This window comes from Mesoplodon densirostris, chromosome 6 (genome assembly GCF_025265405.1).
Source record: "Mesoplodon densirostris isolate mMesDen1 chromosome 6, mMesDen1 primary haplotype, whole genome shotgun sequence".
NCBI classification, from domain to species: domain Eukaryota; kingdom Metazoa; phylum Chordata; class Mammalia; order Artiodactyla; family Ziphiidae; genus Mesoplodon; species Mesoplodon densirostris.
The window spans coordinates 58395979-58415662 of NC_082666.1; the positions used below are offsets into that span (position 1 = coordinate 58395979).

Below are 19684 nucleotides of genomic sequence, written 5' to 3' on the forward strand. Positions count from 1 at the left end.
CTGACAATCCAGTCTAGTATGCATTGGAATTTTGTGTTAGGTTTTTGACATGACAAATCTTAGAAAAATAATCCATACCATCCTTACACTGAAGGAAGTGTAAGGTGAAGGTGTTTTCGGTAGCAAGATCTAGAAGTGGCGACGTGACCCTGGACATGCTCCTTCTTCCCTCCCTGGGACTCCATTTCCTTATCTATAAATTTCCTGTCTAGTCTGGACTAGATGATTTCAAAGGCCATATCCATGACTGAAATTTAGGGGCGCATGATTTTCCTGAAGTTTCTGTTATTCCTCATTAGCACAATTTACTTTGGCCAAGAGCCCTGGAAAGGGTCACAGTTAGGAAGCTAATCTGAACGAAATTCCATTATAAAGAAATCAAAGTGCATTGAAACCTTCAAAATACAAATGGATCTCTTAAAGAGGAACACCACTTATCATCAAGGCACAGGAAATCGTTGATCAAGCTGCCAACTTTCTGACTGGAATGAACAGGAACTGTAGCCCTGAACTTCAACCAGAGGGAAAATATATGTATATGGGAAAGGATCCAGGCAGCAAATCCTCAGGAGAACCGTGTTCTTTTCCTGGCCTTGGCCGGCATCCTTCAGCTACCGGATAAAAGTCTGCAACTCAGCCTGAGGACGGCAGCGTGACAGGCCCCAGCCCCAAGCATGCGGATGGCCCTTGGGGACCCACGGTAACTCTGTTACTGGGTTTGAGGTTCTGTGACACGTCAAGGCTTTTTTGCCTTTTAGACTGCATAAACACATAATCAGATACTTCCAAATTGCATCATCTCTCTGTATCCAATGGTTTAGGACTCAGGCTTAGGACGCGGAGAGCAACATGAGACCCACCATGTTCACATTCTGCCTCCATCACTTAGCAGTGCTGGGGTCTTTGGCAAGTCACTAAAACTCCCCAGGCTTCAGGTGTTCCGTATGGAAATCAAGACACTGGCCCCATGGTGTTCTTACAAGCATTAAAGCACTCAACACAGAGCCTGGTACGTGGTGTGTGCTAATAAAATCTATTATTTCTGTTATCATGACCATCGTTTGAGAAGAAATGTTATTTTACATAACATTACTGTTGATAACATCACATGCAGGGAAAAGCTGACTGAGCTGGTGCTGCAATCAGCAAAGGCTCTATATAGTTCTGCCGAAGAGTTCAAAGGCAACAAGCTTGACGAAACATGCTTTCTCTAAGGGGAACGTGGGCAGACACCTCCCTACCACTCCCCAGAGGGTGTGGAGGAATGCACTTCTGGAAGGCAGCTTAACCAATGAGGACATCGTGTGAATGCACGATTCTGCAACCAGAAGTCAACAGAGGTCACCAGCCGACCCCACAGTCACCAGAGAGGCCCTGGGGACAGAGGGAGCTAGAAATATCCGGGAAGCAAGGGGTCCCCATCGGGTGTTTTCTAAACAACACTTACTGTGGCCTCTGTTCCTGTTTTCAACTTTCCAGCCCATTATGGGCTCAAACTGAACACAAGGTCAGGGAACCCTTAGCACCCCTTCTTCCTGTATTCCCCAAACCAAAATCTAGCAACCAAATACCATCATCATAATATTGTTATAATAATGCTGTTACTGTTCTTATCATTAGCTACCCTTTAAAGCAATGGTTTTCAGCCCTATCAGGCCCTGAGCTCCTTTTTTATATCAAATGTTTGGTAATGCCCCCTTTACTCTTCTGAAATGAAATGGAATTTATGGATGATAAAACCTCCCATCACTGGGGCCATCAAAAACATGTCCTTAAACTTCCCAGATGGCCTGCATGGGATAGAAATGTCCCTGGCTAAGATCCACTGCTTTAAACTCCCCTTTAAGACTAAAATATAACCTATTTAGAACAAGCCCCTGATACTCACAGGACGCCAGCATTTGGTCCTGGAAGGTCCACCCCCGTCATTTTCTAAGGAACTGATACAGCCCAGAGAGTCTGAGATGGAGGCCCCAGGTTATCCAGGCAGAGAGAGAGCAGGAGAGCCAAACCTCAGCCTGCAACCTTGCTATTCAGGATTCAAAAAATGAACTGGATCATAAAGTGAGGGCTGTCCCTACATTTTGTAGATGCAACATCATGAAAACCAAGATAAATTCTTTAGAAAATGGATACAATTAGCCTACAAAAGGTCTTTTTCTCAAAACAAAAATGTCAATTTTTTTTTTTTTTTTTTTTGCGGTACACGGGCCTCTCACTGTTGTGGCCTCTCCCGTTGCGGAGCACAGGCTCTGGACGCGCAGGCTCAGCGGCCATGGCTCACGGGCCCAGCCGCTCCGTGGGATGTGGGATCTTCCCGGACCGGGGCACAAACTCGTGTCCCCTGCATCGGCAGGCGGACTCTCAACCACTGCGTCACCAGGGAAGCCCCAAATTATTAACAACAGTCAACAGCTGAGTGTATATCCTGACAATTCTTCAGACATTCCAGGCAAGATGAAAGACAGCCCTTTTAAAAAAAATCTCACCAATTACTTCTATTTACATATGAACTTTGATAACTTCCCTGCTGTTCTAGATATCTTTATCTTCAAAACTCTTACCTGTATTAGCCATTCATAAAAACTCCTAGCATTTAGTGAGTCTTTACTCTGTAAGACACACTATATTATACACTTGATATGATTTTCCCGTATATTTCTAACCCCAAGGTAGATACTTTTACTATCTCCACTTTACAGATGAGCAAAATGAGGTACCAGAGCTTAAAAAAAAAAAAAAAACAACTGGATTGTTATTAAAATCCGTATTTGTCTGATCCAAAGTCACTTAGCCAACACATTCTCCCCTCTCTTCTCTAGAAATCTCACACTGGAACCACTCCTAATAGGTTTTTAGAAATATTCCAGCAAAGTCTAGATCACTGAAAAAAAAAGGGGGGGCGCGACTGAGGGGAGACAAATGTTAACTATCGTGTAAGTTCAGGCAGTTAAAACACACACTCCCCAGTCTCCAGAATTCCTGGTTTTGACCCGAAGTCTTTGGTCTGGCCTGCCATTCCACTGCAGAGCTGCCACCTGTCCCCACATCATGGGTGGTGAAGCCCACACAGAGGGGTTTGGCCTTCTGGCCTTCTTGCTCTCCCCACCACTGGCAAATTGAAGGCCAACAAATAGAGCTGAAATCCTTATTTACAGTGAGCTATAACATGCACCTTTTCTTTCTTTGCCTGTTAAAATTAGCAATGTTCATTCTCTCCTTCAATTGGTATGCACATCTCAGAAATGCTGGGCAGAAATTTCCACGTGCCGTTGGGAATAACGGAAGCTAACCTGAAGCACTGACCATGTTCTTAGTACTCGACAGGGTGCTCTGCAGGATCGTCTCCCAAGAACCCTGAGGTGAACCCATGAGTCACCTAATTCTACAGATGAGGAAACAGAAAGTTAAAGAGTCAAGACAAGTTATACAGTTTGTAAGCAGGGAAGCTAGGAATCAAACCCAGGTGGGTCTCCAAATATATAGACATATAGGGTGCTCAGTGCCTCCAAAGGACTCTCCCCAAACTGAAGGCAGAGAGTTCACATCTTCACCAGAGACAGGCTGCAGAGTGCTGGTGATGGAAGAGTCCCGGGTGGTCACAGACCTCCCTGCCTCAAAATGTGTTTCATTACTAAAGTCGGTAAGTTTTCATTACTACAGCATTGCCCCATTTTCTTCTCTCCTGCACCCACCAAGAGACAAGAAAAGAAAAAGATTCTCTATTGTGAACACATTAAAAACTGTCCAGTGGAATTTCAAATCCAGGCCTCCAGAGCACCACAAACAAACAAAACCCTTATTCCCATTTTGTCAGCTTCTCACTCAGATCCCAGGACTTGAACAATCAGATCTAAGAGCAAAATGGTTCCTCAGCTCTCAACCTAATGCACGTGTGCTCAGGGAAAGCATGGAGGTGACTGGTGGGCACCTTCTGAGACCACAGAAAAGGCCAAAAGGTAAGGGGTGTGTCTCTCAGGCAGAGGCAAAAAGTCCCCACTGGCCAAGCCACTTCGTGCCCCTGCCCGAGTGGCACCTACCTCCACCCCTGCCCTCACCCCTGCCCTACCTCCCAGGACTTTCTGATTACCCCCCAGTCATTCTCCTGAAGCTGAACAAGGAAACAAGACACACAACTGAAACACAGCAGGTTGGCTTAGGCTATTTCCGGTTTCTATTCTGGAGAAGGTCTCAGCACGATGGAGAACATATTTCATCTAAGACCAGGAACACCCTCCTTTTCGCTTCTACTTGTAAACAGCTGCTCTCTCTCATTTTTTGATAAATAACCTCTTGAGGATACTTCTATCTGCTCAATGGTTATTTAGAGATAATACTATTTAATTCAAATCCTGCTGCCCAGGATGAAGATTGTACAGCTAATCCATTTAAAGTATGTTTTCTCGGGATTCCCTGGCAGTCCAGTGGTTAGGACTCAGTGCTTTCACTGCCGGGGCCCAGGTTCAATCCCTGGTCAGGGAACTAAGATCCTGCAAGCCATGCGGTGTGGCCAATAAATAATGTTTTCTCCCTACCTCATTTAATAATGCATTTTTTAGGATTAAAAATTAACATATGCTTGTTTTAAAAAAAATTGTAAAACAGTACAGATTAAAGGTAAAAGTGAAAGTTCTCTCTCCACCCCAATTCCTAAGAATAGCCAATGGTAGTAGTTGCTGTCCTCATCCTCTCAGGCATGTTTGTGCATATACAAAGACATATACTCAAAAAGAGGCTTCATTCATTCTAAAATTAGGGTGTTACACACACAGTTCTACAATGTGCTTTTTGCAGCCAGCATGTTTCACTGACACTCCTCCACCTCTAACCATACAGAACAGCCTGCATCTCTAATAGCTGCATTGCTCCTATTCCCACTCAGGGTACCAGGAAAACTATAATGAACTCTTTTATTTTCCTGATATAGCTCTTCCATGGGCACACACAGCTTGCTTGATTGAATCCATATTTCTGGATTGCTTATCTATCTCTCTATATATGTATATATATATTTTAACTAAACAGTGTGTACAGAGAAACATATGAGTAATGAGCTCTGGGAGAATTTCTCATCTTTATGATGCTGACTCTTCTGTTACTTCAGATATTAACAAGAGTGCCTCAGAAAGACCTTCTCTGACCAAACTCTAAATCAGCACCCCAAGTCACCACTACCCCCTTACCAGCTTCATTTTTCATCATAGCACTATCACACTCTAACATAATATTATTTATGTGTTTGTTTGTTGATTCATAATCTCTCCAACTTCAGTGTAAGCTCATCAAGGGCAGAGACATTGCTGTTCTGTTTGCTTTTATAACCTAGTGCCTAGAAAACTTCATAGTAAATAGTTCATGGTAAATAGTAAGTCCAAAAAATAGTTACTTGATAAATAACCATATAAGAATAACACAATGGGGCTTCCCTGGTGGCGCAGTGGTTGAGAGTCCGCCTGCCGATGCAGGGGACACGGGTTCGTGCCCCGGTCCGGGAGTATCCCATGTGCTGCGAAGCGGCTGGGCTCGTGGGCCATGGCCGCTGGGCCTGCGCGTCCGGAGCCTGTGCTCCGCAATGGGAGAGGCCACAACAGTGAGAGGCCCACGTACAGCAAAAAAAAAGAATAACACAATGGATATTAAAATGCATCCCTTCCTGAAATACTGGATTTCCAGCTTGAAGGGGGGTGGGTGGGGTGTGTGTGTGTGTGTGTGTGTGTGCACGCGCGCGTTTTGGTGTGTAGCTCTCATCAGAAGCAATACTGACACAATTTGAATATTATCTATAGCTCCAAGAACCAGTTCCTCAGTGTGGATTCTACTGTGAACATTTAAAACTAGTGGAGTTGGGTGGGACTCAGGAAATATTATAGCAGGAAATCAAAGGTCTTTGAACTACCATTCAGTCTTTTCTCCTCCCCTGAAAATCCTTCTAGTTTTGCTAGTACCAATAAGGGGGATATTTGACTTTTTGTCCTAATGTCAGATAACTTCTTCCCCAAGCATATTAAAATTACCTTTTTTATCTGGCAGTTTGTTTTTGGTCTGACAGTATAATCAGTGGATATTAAATAAGTATATGAGGGCTTCCCTGGTGGCGCAGTGGTTGAGAGTCCACCTGCCGATGCAGGGGACGCGGGTTCGTGCCCCGGTCCAGGAAGATCGCACATGCCGCGGAGCAGCTGGGCCCGTGAGCCATGGCCGCTGAGCCTGCGCATCTGGAGCCTGTGCTCCGCGACGGGAGAGGCCACAACAGTGAGAGGCCCGCGTACCGCAAAAAAAAAAAAAAAATAATAATAATAATAATAAATATATGATAAGCTCATCACTAGGTTAAGACTCAATAGGGTGTGATTTTTCTCTTTTTTTTCTTATTTATTTTATTTTCGGCTGCATTGGGTCTTTGTTGCTGCGTGCAGGCTTTTAGTTGCGGTGAGCGGGGGCTACTCTTCGTTGCGGTGCACGGGCTTCTCATTGCAGTGGCTTCTCTTGTTGTGGAGCACGTCTCTGGGTGCGCGGGCTTCAGTAGTTGTGGCTCACGGGCTCTAGAGTGCAGGCTCAGTAGCTGTGGTGCACAGGCTTAGCTGCTCCATGGCATGTGGGATCTGCCTGGACCAGGGCTCAAGCCTGTGTCCCCTGCATTGGCAGGTGTATTCTTAGCCACTGCACCACCAAGGAAGCCCTTTTTTTGTGTGTGAGTGATTTTTCTTGATATATATTGGGTTGGCCAAAAAGCTCGTTCGGGATTTTCCGTAAGATGGAAAAACCCAAACGAACTTTTTGGGCAACCCAATACGTCGTTATATTGGGTACCGCACCTAGTAGTAAATGCAAAAATTTAGTACAAGCTTACCTGTCATTCCGAAAGATCTTTGGTAGATACCTTCTGGGGAACCACATGGCCAGAGCACACATCAGAACCCAAAGGATTGCAAGTTCATCAAGCATCTGACCCAGGAAACTAAGGGTTGCATGGAAGTAGACGGATCCAATTCCTAGAATCAATTACAACCAAAAAAAAAAAAAAGGTCACATAGAAGAACAGACTCACAAACTCAATACACTGCTTAAGGATAGCCCTTTCACAAACAGCAATGACCAGGTCACTCTATCTCTCTGAGAAAAGAAACTGAAGGAAGAAACTCACACCACCTAGGCATGCAGACTTCAAGTCTAGAAAGAGGATTTGAAGAAGGGCCCAAACACCAGCACATCAGATCTTTTTTTTTTTTTTTTAACATCTTTATTGGAGTATACTTGCTTTACAATGGTGTGTTAGTTTCTGCTTCATAACAAAGTGAATCAGTTATACATATACATATGTTCCCATATCTCTTCCCTCTTGCGTCTCCCTCCCTCCCACAGATCTTTAATAACTGCACAAACACACTCTGTCTTCATCCACTTGTTCATGGGAACAGGCAGTAAATAAAAGTCAACATTCTCTCACTGTTAAGAATTCCCAATCTGCCTGTGGAAGGAAATGAAAATTATACAAGTATTTCCCAGAATAATGAAGAATCAAACATTTGATCCTTCATTTGTTTTCTTTTTTTATTTTAGTCCATTAGAAACCACAGTTTCATCAGACTTCAATTGTTTCACATGACTTTCTTCAGAAGTTCACAGAAAACTGCACTGGCACAACACCAATAGCTATTACATAAGTGAATTCTCAAACGCAATTGTGATAACTACGGTCAACCTTGTTATCAAGCCCAAAAGAGTCCTCCTTTTGGCATCTAGCAAACAACATAAAAGTTTGCTAAGACGTCAGAATGACTTTGGTTTACAAAGCATAATGTTCAAAGGGGTCAGGGAGTGTATAGAATTCCATTTCCTCCCTTTCAGCCCATGCTTGCAAACGAATCCACTTACCCACTACAACTAACAGAGTCCATATTAAGTAGATGCCACTGTTGAAGCATGTTGCATATTGACGAAACAAGCACATGCAGATGGGCGGTAAAATGAAAAACAAGACGTTGCTGATCTGGGGGGAGAAAATGTAAAACGAAAAGATGAATATTAAGTAAAAGGGCAAAAAGTAAAGCAGCTTGTTCCCAGTATGTCCTTTGCAAATGGAGATGAATGAGGCCATACATCTTTTTTTAACCAAAAAAAAAAAAAAAAAAAAAAATTGCACAACCAGGAAAACTCACAACTTCTTTAATAACCCTTTAGGGGGCTCCTTCCTGCCTCTTTCTTTTTTTTTTTTTTTTGGCTGTGTTGGGTCTTCGCTGCTGTGCACAGGCTTTCTCTAGTTGCCACGAGCGGGGGCTACTCTTCTTTGTGGTGCGCGGGCTTCTCATTGTGGTGGCTTCTCCTGTTGCAGAGCACGGGCTCTAGGCGCCCAGGCTCAGTAGTTGTGGTGCACGGGCTTAGTTGCTCCGCAGCATGTGGGATCTTCCCGGACCAGGGCTCGAACCCGTGTCCAGACCAAGGAAATCAAAACTAAACAAAATGCATCACAAACTCCAGAACTTGAGGTGTAGTACAGGTAGGAATTGGCAACAACAGTAGCTAGCGCATGCCTCTGTCACCATCTGGGAACAAGAGGGGATGGGAATGAGTCTTTAGAAAGGGGAGAAGGACAGAGTGGGAGAGAAATAAAGAGAGGACAAGACCTTTGGTCAGGGGTGCGATAGACGCAAGGCTGCTGCCTTTGGTTAAAGTTCAAGACTGAAATCCCTCGTGGGGCTGCATCCTTCTGGAGAAGGGGGTACCTTGTTCTAGTTGGCCCATTCTGGTGGGGACCTTTTCCTCTTTCCCCGCTAGGAGCCCTCTGAGCTACTGGTGACCCTGTGCGAGAGTCTGGATAAGTGGCCTCAGCTGTCCCAGGTGGTATGCAGTCTCCAGACTTGGAAATATAGCCAACTCTCATTTATTTACTAAGAAGCAGAGAAGGAAGAATCAGGACAAGGGTCTATGTATTATCACAGGCTTTAACTTTCCTTGGAATCATTTAAAGAATCAGAGATCTTAAAGAAAAAAATCAGAGATCTTTAAGAGTTAAAATGAGAGATCTTAAAGATCATTTGCTTTACAAGGGGATATAATTAAGGGCCCAGAAAGGCTCCCAGGCTGGCCAAAGTCAGAGAGGCAGTCACCCACAGAGCTGAGGCCAGCATCCAGCCACTCCTTCCACTGCCCCAAGCTGATGTTTTTTCACCTCCAACCCACCCAACCACATTCTGACCTCCTTGGCTTCATGCCTCAATGGGCATCTAAAAATTCTGAATTGCATCACACACTGTGCACCTGTGACCTTTATGTGATTTAAACACGGCTCTCCTTTTTGTTAAACACAGAAGTAGGAGGAATAAAAGGAGGTGACGGGGAGAAGAGGGAGAAATATGGAATTGTTATACTATAAGTAACTTTCTCCTTTCACGTACATGAATGTGTTCTCCGTGTAAGAAAGAGAATACATTACAAAACTAAAGTCTTCCTTTCTATCCTCCTCCCTGGAGATATGCCCTCTGCTCAGATTCACAATCTTCAATTTCTTTGCATTTATGTGAATACATATATATCATATATTACAACATTATCATTCTGCAACTTCCTCTTCTCATTCGACAACATGCCTCGCAAACTTTTTCATCTTAGCTCACAGAGCTTTATCACACTTGCTGTAAGTGCTGCAGACAGCAGTAGTTTATTGAGCCATTCCCCAGTGGGAGGCGCACCAATTTGCAGCCTCACCTACAATGCCAGGGAATAAATATAACACAGCTTTTTCCCCCAGTACAGTCATCCCTCTATCTGTGGGGGATTAGTTCCAGGACCCCCTCAGATACCAAACTCACCTGGATGCTCAGGTCTCTTTATATAAAATGGCATAATATTTGCATATAACATACACACACCCTCCTGTATACTTTAAATCATCTCTAGATTATGTATAATACCTAATACAGTGTAAATGCTATGTAAATAGTTGTAAATACAGGGACTTCCCTGGTGGTGCAGTGGTTAAGACTCCACGCTCTCAATGCAAGGGGCCTGGGTTTGATCCCTGGTCAGGGAACTAGATCCCACATGCATGCCACAACTAAGGAGCTGGCGAGCCACAACTAAGGAGCCCACCTGCCACAACTAAGGAGCCCACCTGCTGCAACTAAGACCTGGCGCAACCAAATAAAAATAAACAAAAAAAAATTGAAGCTGTAAATACAATGTAAACACTATGTAAATAGTTGCCAATGTACAGCAATTCAACTTTTGCTTTCTGGAACTTTCTGGAATTTTTTTTTCAAATCCACAATTGATTGAATCCACAGATACAGAACCATGGATACGGAGGTCCAACTGTATATGCTTATTGCCTCAAGTTCTCTCAATCTCCTTTGCTTCAGCCAGGTGCAACTATCTATGGCCAAGCTGCTCCTTAAAAGGCTTTTTCAATCTATGTTACCACTAGCAATGTACACAATAACCTTTAAATGTATTTACACACTAGTCACAAAAACGTGAGGTCATTTATTACACCTGCAGTAAAATTATGATACCTCAAATATTTTTAATGCCCACATTAGGGAGTTCAATTTAGAAGCATCATTTTAACAGTCCTAAATAACACTGAAATCACATTATTGCTTCTGCACAGCCCATCTACCAGTGCCTGCTGGTCTCCACCATGCTTTTTAAAGACATCAATCTATGGGGACTTCCCTGGCGGTCCAGTGGTTAAGACTTCGCCCTTCCAGTGCAGGGGGGGCGAGTTTGATCCCTGGTCAGGGAACTAAGATCCTGCATGCCACGTGGTATGGCCATAATTTTTTTTTCAATTAAAAAAAAAAAAGACATCAATCTATGAAAAGGAAAAGACCAAATAAGAGGGAGACGCTCCCCAAGACAAAAAGAGGAAGGAACTCCTAAAGAAATACGGAAAAGCAAACAAGTCATTGGTAAAAGACAGATTCATTTGTTGAAAGACAGATTCAATGGCTCCATGTCTACTGAGAAATGAAACTTCCCCTCAAAGTTGTGTGGCTCACTAAAGTTGAATAGTTCAGCCAAGGGGTATTTTTTAAAGCCTATTGTTGGATTATCCTTTGGAGAATTGGTTTGTTCAATGCCTGCAGAACAGATTTTTTTTTTTAATCAAAAGGAAACCACAATTTTAAAATTTATTATTTCCTTAGAAATTTCCTCATTCTATGAATTCCTACCAGCCATTTGTACCAAAATAATCTCAGGAACACACTGCAATCTCATCCTGACGCATGTGATTGTGCACTTTCCCAGACAGAGGGTAAACACTGACAAAGCAACAGGCTGTAAGTTTTTCTGAAGAGCAAGTTCATAAACAGCTAGGGGCATTACCCTGGCTGAGTAGACTGTCTATGTATCTTAATTGTACACAGATTCCTAACTATCCATTCCATTGCTCCCTTTCTGCCTCTGGAATGGCCAACTGTCCTGGTATGCCTGGCACTGAGGAGGGTTTCCAGGACATAGGACTTTCAGTTTTAAAAATGGGCAAGTCCCAGGCAAACCAGGACAAGTTGGTCACCTGACTCAGAAGCCTTCCTGCAAAATTCCCCACCCCACCTCCACAGTACACCAACCCCCAGCAGAGTACTAATAACACCTCAGTGACTTGTACATACCTCTCCTATGGTCCTCACCACCCAGATGACTGTTTGCAGGTCTGGTCTCTGTGATAGGCACACAGTTGCCCAGCAAATGGGTGGGTGGATGGGTGGGTGGATGGAGAGCCTGATAGATTGACTGATGGATAACTCTGCCCTACAGATAGTGGGATGTGGGCTTTGGCATATAAAGAGAACTCTACTTATCTTGACGATTGGGGGCAGAGCTGATTAGGAGAGGTGACAGATCATGGACTGATTTTAGGCATATATTTTGCTTCAAGACTTTTTTCCAGCACCAGATGATTTCCTTCTGCCCCCTTGAGTCCCCAGCAGAATTCCCAAAGGCCAAGCTCGGTGATCAAAAGGCAGGCATACCCCCCTTTTCTCCAAATCTGCTAGGTCTGGAGTCTTTCTCTTTAGTGTGACTGGGCCTTAAAACTTAAAATGGAACTCAATTCAATACAACTGTATTTAGAAGAAACAGTGCAAAAGCAAAAGACTGTGTAAGGGCATGATGTGTTCTTGAAAGAGATATTTGGGCTTGGCTGATGCAAAGGACAATGGCAAAATTTGAGGCAATGGAGATTTTCAGGGAGCAAAAGCAAAACGCTCTGTACTCTCAAACATAGCCAGTGGGAACACAGATCAGAGTACTCTCTCTGGTGGACCATTAAGCAACAATTATCAGCCTTCGAAGTAAATACTCCCCTCCACACAGCAATTTCCTATCTAGAATTAGTACTTGGAGAAGTACATCCAGATGCCTATTTGAGGATATTCACTGCATCACTGTTCAGAAACCAAAATGAAAACAATAAACAGAAACTGCCTTAAATGTCCACCAATAATGAATTGACTGGTTTAATAAGTTATGGTCAATCCATTAAATGGAATACTGTATAGACATTGTGAAGAGGAAGATAATTCTATATGATCTGATATGGGATTATCTCCAAGACAAATTGGGGGAAAAAACCAAGGTGCAGAAGAGTTTCTGTAGTATGATCTCAATTGGGTTGTGGTGTGTATATACACGTTGCACACATATCTTTTATGTTTACACAAATACACGTGTTTTTTGCATGCTTATAAAATGTCTGAAAAGACACAGAAGGGTATTTTTCGTTTTATAACTTGCCTACTTTTATTTATTTATTTTTACCATGATCATGTTGTTACTTTAATAATAAACAACAATAGCAAAAAACTACTTTAAGGGACTTCCCTGATGGTCCAGTGGTTAAGACTGCACTTCCATTGCAGGGGGCCCAGGTTCAATCCCTGGTTGGGGAACCAAGATCCCGCATGCCACACAGCTCAGCCAAAAAAAAAAAAAAACACTACTTTAAACAAAACTTCTTTTCCCCATATCAAACACCATGATTAGCCTAGAGATCAAATGGTCCCAATGCAGGAGTTTTAAGTTAAAGAATGACTGAGGGCCTCCCTGGTGGCGCAGTGGTTAAGAGTCCGCCTGCCGATGCAGGGGATACGGGTTCGTGCCCCGGTCTGGGAGGATCCCATATGCCGCGGAGCGGCTGGGCCCGTGAGCCATGGCCGCTGGGCCTGCGCATCCGGAGCCTGTGCTCCGCAACGGGAGAGGCCACAACAGTGAGAGGCCCACATACCGCAAAAAGAAAAAAAAAAAAAAAAGAATGACTGAACAATAAATACCTGTACCATGCTAAATAAATAAATCTAAAGTAGCTACAACGGCATTTGCATCTTCAAGAGCAGGATCAAATGGATCGTCCAAGTTCTGACTCTAGTTCTGCCATTTTCTTGACCTTAGCAAGTTGCAAAATCTATCTAGACCCCAGTTTCCCCCTTTACGAAGAGGATGTAATAAATAGCAACCACTGCTGAGGGTGACTGTAGAGTACCCAGCAGAGCTTCAACACACAGCGAACAACTAGTGGTAGCCAGGAGTAACTAAAGTTGCAGTAGTGATGTGCTACTGCCAAGCTCCATTAAGAAGGTTCTAGATCCCCCTCCCAGTCTTCTCCTGATTTTACATCTTAATTCCTTCAAATTTTTTCTCAAAATGAGTAATGATTATTATTTTCTTGTAAAGTGGATAATGAGGCCTGCTGCCTTGCTATGAGGATTTAATGAGATGTTTGTCACCAAGTAATAGCTCGATGTCTTCCTTAATACAGGCGTAAGATAAGCAAGGGTTTGTCCTATGATGAGGATCAGAAGATAACTAGGACGTGAGAAGAAGAGGTGGAAACGTTTTTTTGGTAAACTCTTTGGATCGACACTCTACAAAGTTTGAGGGCCAACTACTTCTCTGAGACCCTCAATCTCTCCACTTTGCTAAAGCAAATTCTGTGGTTTACAAGTATTCCAAAGAATTAGGTTTGCCAGGCAGACCAGCAGAGCTAATCAGCCACAGACACTGCAGCTGAAGATCAACAGCTCATTTCTAAAAGACTTTGGCACTCACTACGAAACACCTCCAATGGGACTAGATTAAAAGTTAAGACAAAATAAGGTCTCCCCATCATACAACACTCTGGGGCTTTTCAAGGCAGACCCAGAGCAGCTATACACTAACATTTTTGGCCAAATAACCAGGCCTGACTCAGCTGGCCTCAGACTCCACAGATAATTACCTTGCTGGGTGTGTGAGAACCTGTCCCCAAGCTGTCATTTCTTCATTAACTCTGGTGAAATCCTTAGTAGTACTCTCCACTTACAAGTGGAGAAACTGAGTTACTGCCGTTGAAAGCACCCAGCCCTGCTCCAGTTCATCCTCTGAAGGCACCTGTCCACACCTGATAGCATGCTTTGCTTTGAAACAGGTTGTACAATAGGTGAAGGGTGGCCACCTCCACTGACTGCATCTGTCACAGCAACTAGGGACAGCAGAGGGCCAGGTTTCCTTGAGGAATTAATCCAGTCATAAAAAAAGGAGGAACGTTTGCTGGGAGGGCAACAATGGATTTCAGCACTGAGGGGAGGGAGAGTGCAGGCTCTGGATTGTGGCCCCAGCCATGCCAGAAATGTGCGCAGAGCAGCTCCCCTCTGGAGAGCTCAGTTTGCTCATCAATGAATAGGAGAGGAACTAGCTCATGGGAGATCCTTCCAGGCAAGAAGTACTTGACTCAAGCCAACGACATTCTCTACAGCAAATCAAAGGGGGAAATCCTAAAGAACAATCTCAAATTCACAGCGACCTTTAAGCCGGGAGTTCCTGTTTTCCATGTTAGAGCAGTGAAATGAAAAGCCACAGAAATGACCATGCAAAGCCTCACATTTTGGTACCAGAATCCTGAGGCATGGGCATAGCAAAAAGAAGAGGCATATCCTTCCTAACTGCGGGCTTTCTCTCCCACAAAGACTAAAAGCACACAGGATTCTGCAGTGGGGAAGTTTCGTCTTGCCCACGTCTAGAGACCTAGGCAAGTCCAGAAAACACGCACACGATCCCTCCCAAATTTCCCTTTCACTTCCCAGGCTTAATAACTGAAGAATGCACAGGCCTGGGGGAGCTGAACTTGGGGCTGGTGTGAAACTCCGTACTAAAGGCAAGGAAATAAGAACTCTTAGCAATTAACTTGATTCTAGCCCAGAGTAACTCGACCTATTATTGGTGTACGCTTGGGGCGGGGCCAACCTTCGGAGTGGGCCCTACCTCAGAGACCTGACGGGAGGTCTCCCCGTTTCCCCGGACTCCTAGAGCAGGTGCTCAGAGCAAAAACGTACAATGCGACCCAAGTGCGTCACGCCACAGACATCCTAAGGGACGAAGGGAGTAATCCTGGAGGGTTCACCGCCCCCAGTGACCCAAACTGGAAGAATGAGCTGACACGGAGCACTGGCTCCGGGACAGGTGAGGACCAAACAAGACAATAGAGCCATCAGAAAGAAATGACTTAGAGGAGGAGGATGAGCCCAGATGTCGGCGATAGGGACAGGAGAGGAGGACAGATGGAGAACTGGAAGGCGCACAGGGGAGGGGGCGTGGGTCGACTCTGGCCCTGGAGCGAAAGTGCCCCAGATGTACGCACAGACCCACGTCCAGGCTCCAGGCGCGGCGGCGCTTAGGGACAGCCCCCTCCCGCGAGCCCGGCTGCCATCCCCACTCCCGCACTCCGCACCGTGTTGTAGAACTCGGCAATGGCAGGCACGATGGTGTAGTTGTCCTCGCACCAGTCCACCTCCGAGCTGCCAGCCCGCAGCTGGTCCCACCAGTGCGGGGAACTCATGGTCGCTCTGGGGCATTGGAGCAGCTGCTCCCGCAGCCGAGAGGAGGCCAGAGCTGCTGCTGGAAACCAACGGCGGTGGTGGCAGCAGCGGCGGCGGCTTTATGCACCACGGGACAGCCGCCGGATGTGGCGCCTCCTGGGCCGGCCTCTCGGGGCTCCGCTCTGTCGCGTAAGACGTGACTGGCTCGCAGACCCCTCCCTCGGCTCCGCCCCCTGGGGGAGCCCGCGGGACCTTGAGCCCCGGCCACGCCCACGCCGGAGGCGGGATGCGCGGGGGAGGGGAGAGTGGGGGGGAGAGTACCTGTCTCCTCCTCCCTCATCCCTGGACGCGTCTGTTGCCAGCAGGTGGCAGAGGCCTTGATTGGCCTGCCCACGCCCACCTTGCGGCTCAGACTTGCAGGCGCCCCCTACCCCAGTTGCGCAAAGAGCGCTAGAGCCCGCCCTGGCAAAAAATTGAAAACCCAGAAATTAAGAAACCCAGGAGGACCCGGCCCCTACGAAATCGTGGCAGCCTTTGCTCGGACTTGCCTGCATGTCGGAGAACATGTTCCGAGTGCACGTGGCACGCACTCACGGCCGAGAAAAGCCCTCAGTCCCTCCGGCTTGCTTGGTGCGTTGGGCTAAGGCAGGAAGACCTTGGCGTCTACAGTGGAGCCGAGGGCTCTCCCACACAGCCTCTACCACCCACACCTGGGTAGAGCGCTTCTGCAGTTTTGAATACTTTCCTGCCCTCGGTCCCGTGGACTCCAGTATTAGAATGTAGTCTTCGTTTACACGTAGGGTCAAACTTCAGCTATCCAAGTCCCCAAAAGATGCAGTGTGGCTGGTATGACACCTCCAGAACATCCCAGGTACAAGAGATGATGACAGGTATATTGCACTTACTATGGGCCAGGCGCTGTTTGAAGAGCTTCCGAGTGTGTCACTCATTTAGTGCTCCCAGAGGGGATCCTGCAAAGTGGGTTCTATCAGCAATGCCATTCCAGCTAGTAAGTGTCAGGGCTAGAAATAAAATTCAGGATGATCTCAGATCTGCTCATCACTGCTTTGCTTTTGCTGCTGTAACTATTCGGTAGTTTCTAAACCAAAGCTAATCTGGTTCCAGCGATTCCTGAAGAAAGAGAAAGGCTGTCATTTTGGTTTTGGTCATAGCTCTGGTCCTTCTTCCTTGGGCAGTTCTAGGATTCCAGGTCAAGATGGCAGTGGCAGAATAGGCCCTGGTGAGGTGACTGTCACTAGGATCTCTTTGCTCCAGCCATCATGGTACCCAGAAGGCCAGAACCTCCCCAGAGGCTGACCTCTCTCTGGCTTGACAGTCCCCTTGGACCCTGGCTGGTGTTCCAATGCCTTATGCCCCCAGTGTCCTTCTTCCACAGGTACTTGCACAGACACTCACTTGTCTTCCCAGCTCTCTATCACTGGCAGAAACTGCAAGGCCCACTCCTCTCCTAGTCTCCAGGAAATCGAGCTTTCTCCGCCCAGAACCAGACCACACTCCTCCTTTCAACTTTGTCCCAACTCCTATCCTGTCCTCTTCCTAAACAGCCAGTTCCACTGTGTCCTGAAATTCAGGACCCAGTCACCTTCTCTTAAGGTCAGAATTACCCAGTGTGAGCTGGCCGCTGAAGTGGGAGGAAGAAAACATTTCCCACAGACACAAAAGAAAAGTACATCAGTTAATTTCTCAGTCTCACAGTGCTACACCAACTGCCCAACAATAGTTCTCCATGTTAAGGTTTTACTCCTTCTAATATTTTAGGTGGAAATGTGTTCATATTCATTAATTCTGATGGTGTAAAACACACCATCATTTCATATGCCAGTGGCTCTCAGAGTGTGAGATCCCTTTCAAGTCAAAGCTCATTTCCTATTAACACTATGACATTATCTGCCCTTTTTGCTCTCATTCTCTCACCAGTGTACACTGAAGTTTCTCAGAGGCTATGTGTTGTGTGATGGCATTATCTCTCTGATAGCTAATGGAACGTGTACTTGTGTATTCTTCAGTATTGAAAGTCTCTGTGTAGGGTGTGGAGAAAAAGGAATGTAAGTTGGTGCCGCCACTATGGAGAACAGTATGGAAGTTCCTTAAAAAACTAAAAATAGGGCCTCCCTGGTGGCGCAGTGGTTGAGAGTCCGCCTGCCGATGCAGGGGATACGGGTTCGTGCCCCGGTCTGGGAGGATCCCATATGCCGCGGAGCGGCTGGGCCCGTGAGCCATGGCCGCTGGGCCTGTGCGTCCGGAGCCTGTGCTCCGCAGCGGGAGAGGCCACAACAGTGAGAGGCCCGCATACCACAAAAAAAAAAAAAAAAAAAAAAAAAAAAAAAACTAAAAATAGAACTACCATATGACCCAGCAATCCCACTCCTGGGCATATACCCAGAGAAAACTATAAAAGACACATGCACCCCAACATCCACAGCAGCACTATTTACAATAGCTAAGGCATGGAAGCAACCTAAATGTCCATCGACAGATGAATGGATAAAGAAGATGTGATGTATATACACGATGGAATATTACTCAGCCATAAAAAAGAATGACATAATGCCATTTGCAGCAACATGGATACACCTAGAGATTATCATGCTAAATGAAGCCAGATAGGGAAAAGCAAATATCGTATGACATCACTTATATGTGGAATCTAAAAAAAAAAAATACAAATAAACTTATTTACAAAACAGAAATAGACTTACAGACATAGAAAACAAACTTATGGTTACCAAAGGGGAAAGGGGGGAGAGGGATTATTAGAGAGAAATTAGGAGTTTGAGATTAACATATACACACTACTATATATAAAATAGATAACCAACAAGGACTTACTGTATAGCACAGGAAACTATACTCAATATATTGTAATAATCTATAAGGGAAAAGAATATATATATCTAAATCACTTTACTGTATACCTGAAACTCACACAACATTGTAAATCAACTATACTTCAATAAAAAATAAGTATGTGTAAATTTCTAATATGGTAAATATAGATAGATATTACTACATAAACAAAAGTTCTTTATATTCCTTAATTTTTGAGCATTAAGAGTCCTCAGATCAAAAATGTTAAGAGCTGCTATTAAAAAGAAAGATACTCCCAATTAAATCATTTGTAAAAGATTTTTTATCATTTAGAATTTTAAAATAATTATTGAATGAGAGCTTTTTAGATGTATACATACATCATTATACCTCATTCTTGTGCCCACACAAAAAGGAAAATATAAGCAAAATAAATTCATTAAGGAATTCCTATAGTCTCTTCACACACAGAATCTCTATTCTTCTGAATCATTTTTTGACTCAAAATTGTTGATGTCCATAATTACCAGGTGCTGGTGATGCAGCGTTTTAAAGAGTACTTCACTATTGTTTGCTTTCAAGCCACTAACATCTCATGTACACCTTTTAATGCTGGCACATTCTTGATCTTACCTGAAGGTGTCTACAGAAGGTTTTCAGACAACAGGCAGCATGTTTCTTTTCCAGATGGTCCTTATACAACTCGTTGATGGAAACATGGAGATTACAGTTGCCAAGTCTTCCCACCAGGAATAACCACTGAGTTTGTGTGTGTTCAGGCAATGACAAAACATCTCAGTTGTCACCTGACCAACCATGATTATAAAATGCCATTCATTGTAAGATGAACCTGAAATTCAGAGATGTTACAATGCAGAACAGTGTGAGTTTTAACATCAATGAAATTTGGAATTTGCTGGATATTATTCATTCTTCAATTCCTGCTAAGAGAATGATAGGGAGTTTTCCTCCTACACGGGAACTCTTATTGTCAGTGACAGTTCTGTTTCAAAATCAAAGCTGACCCCTTGGGTTCCGTCTAATTAAAACTGAACAGAGAG

General features: G+C 44.7%; 1 protein-coding gene across 3 annotated transcripts in view; it reads right to left on the minus strand.

The window, feature by feature from the left end:
* The window catches only part of ACER2 (alkaline ceramidase 2), a 53497-nt gene that overhangs the window by 15193 nt on the left and 18620 nt on the right, over positions 1-19684 (minus strand). Inside the window, exons 3-6 of one of the 3 annotated variants that reach the window (XM_060102130.1) lie at positions 19257-19473; positions 16700-16925; positions 7876-7990; positions 6851-6992 (exon numbers count right to left, since the gene is read on the minus strand). In XM_060102130.1, coding sequence (XP_059958113.1) covers positions 6851-6992; positions 7876-7990; positions 16700-16744 — 302 coding nt within the window. In that variant the 5' untranslated portion in view covers positions 16745-16925; positions 19257-19473. Of the gene's footprint in view, positions 1-6850; positions 6993-7875; positions 7991-15706; positions 15898-16699; positions 16926-19256; positions 19474-19684 lie in introns of those variants that run through there. The other 2 variants (XM_060102131.1, XM_060102128.1) reach the window with 2 other exon arrangements.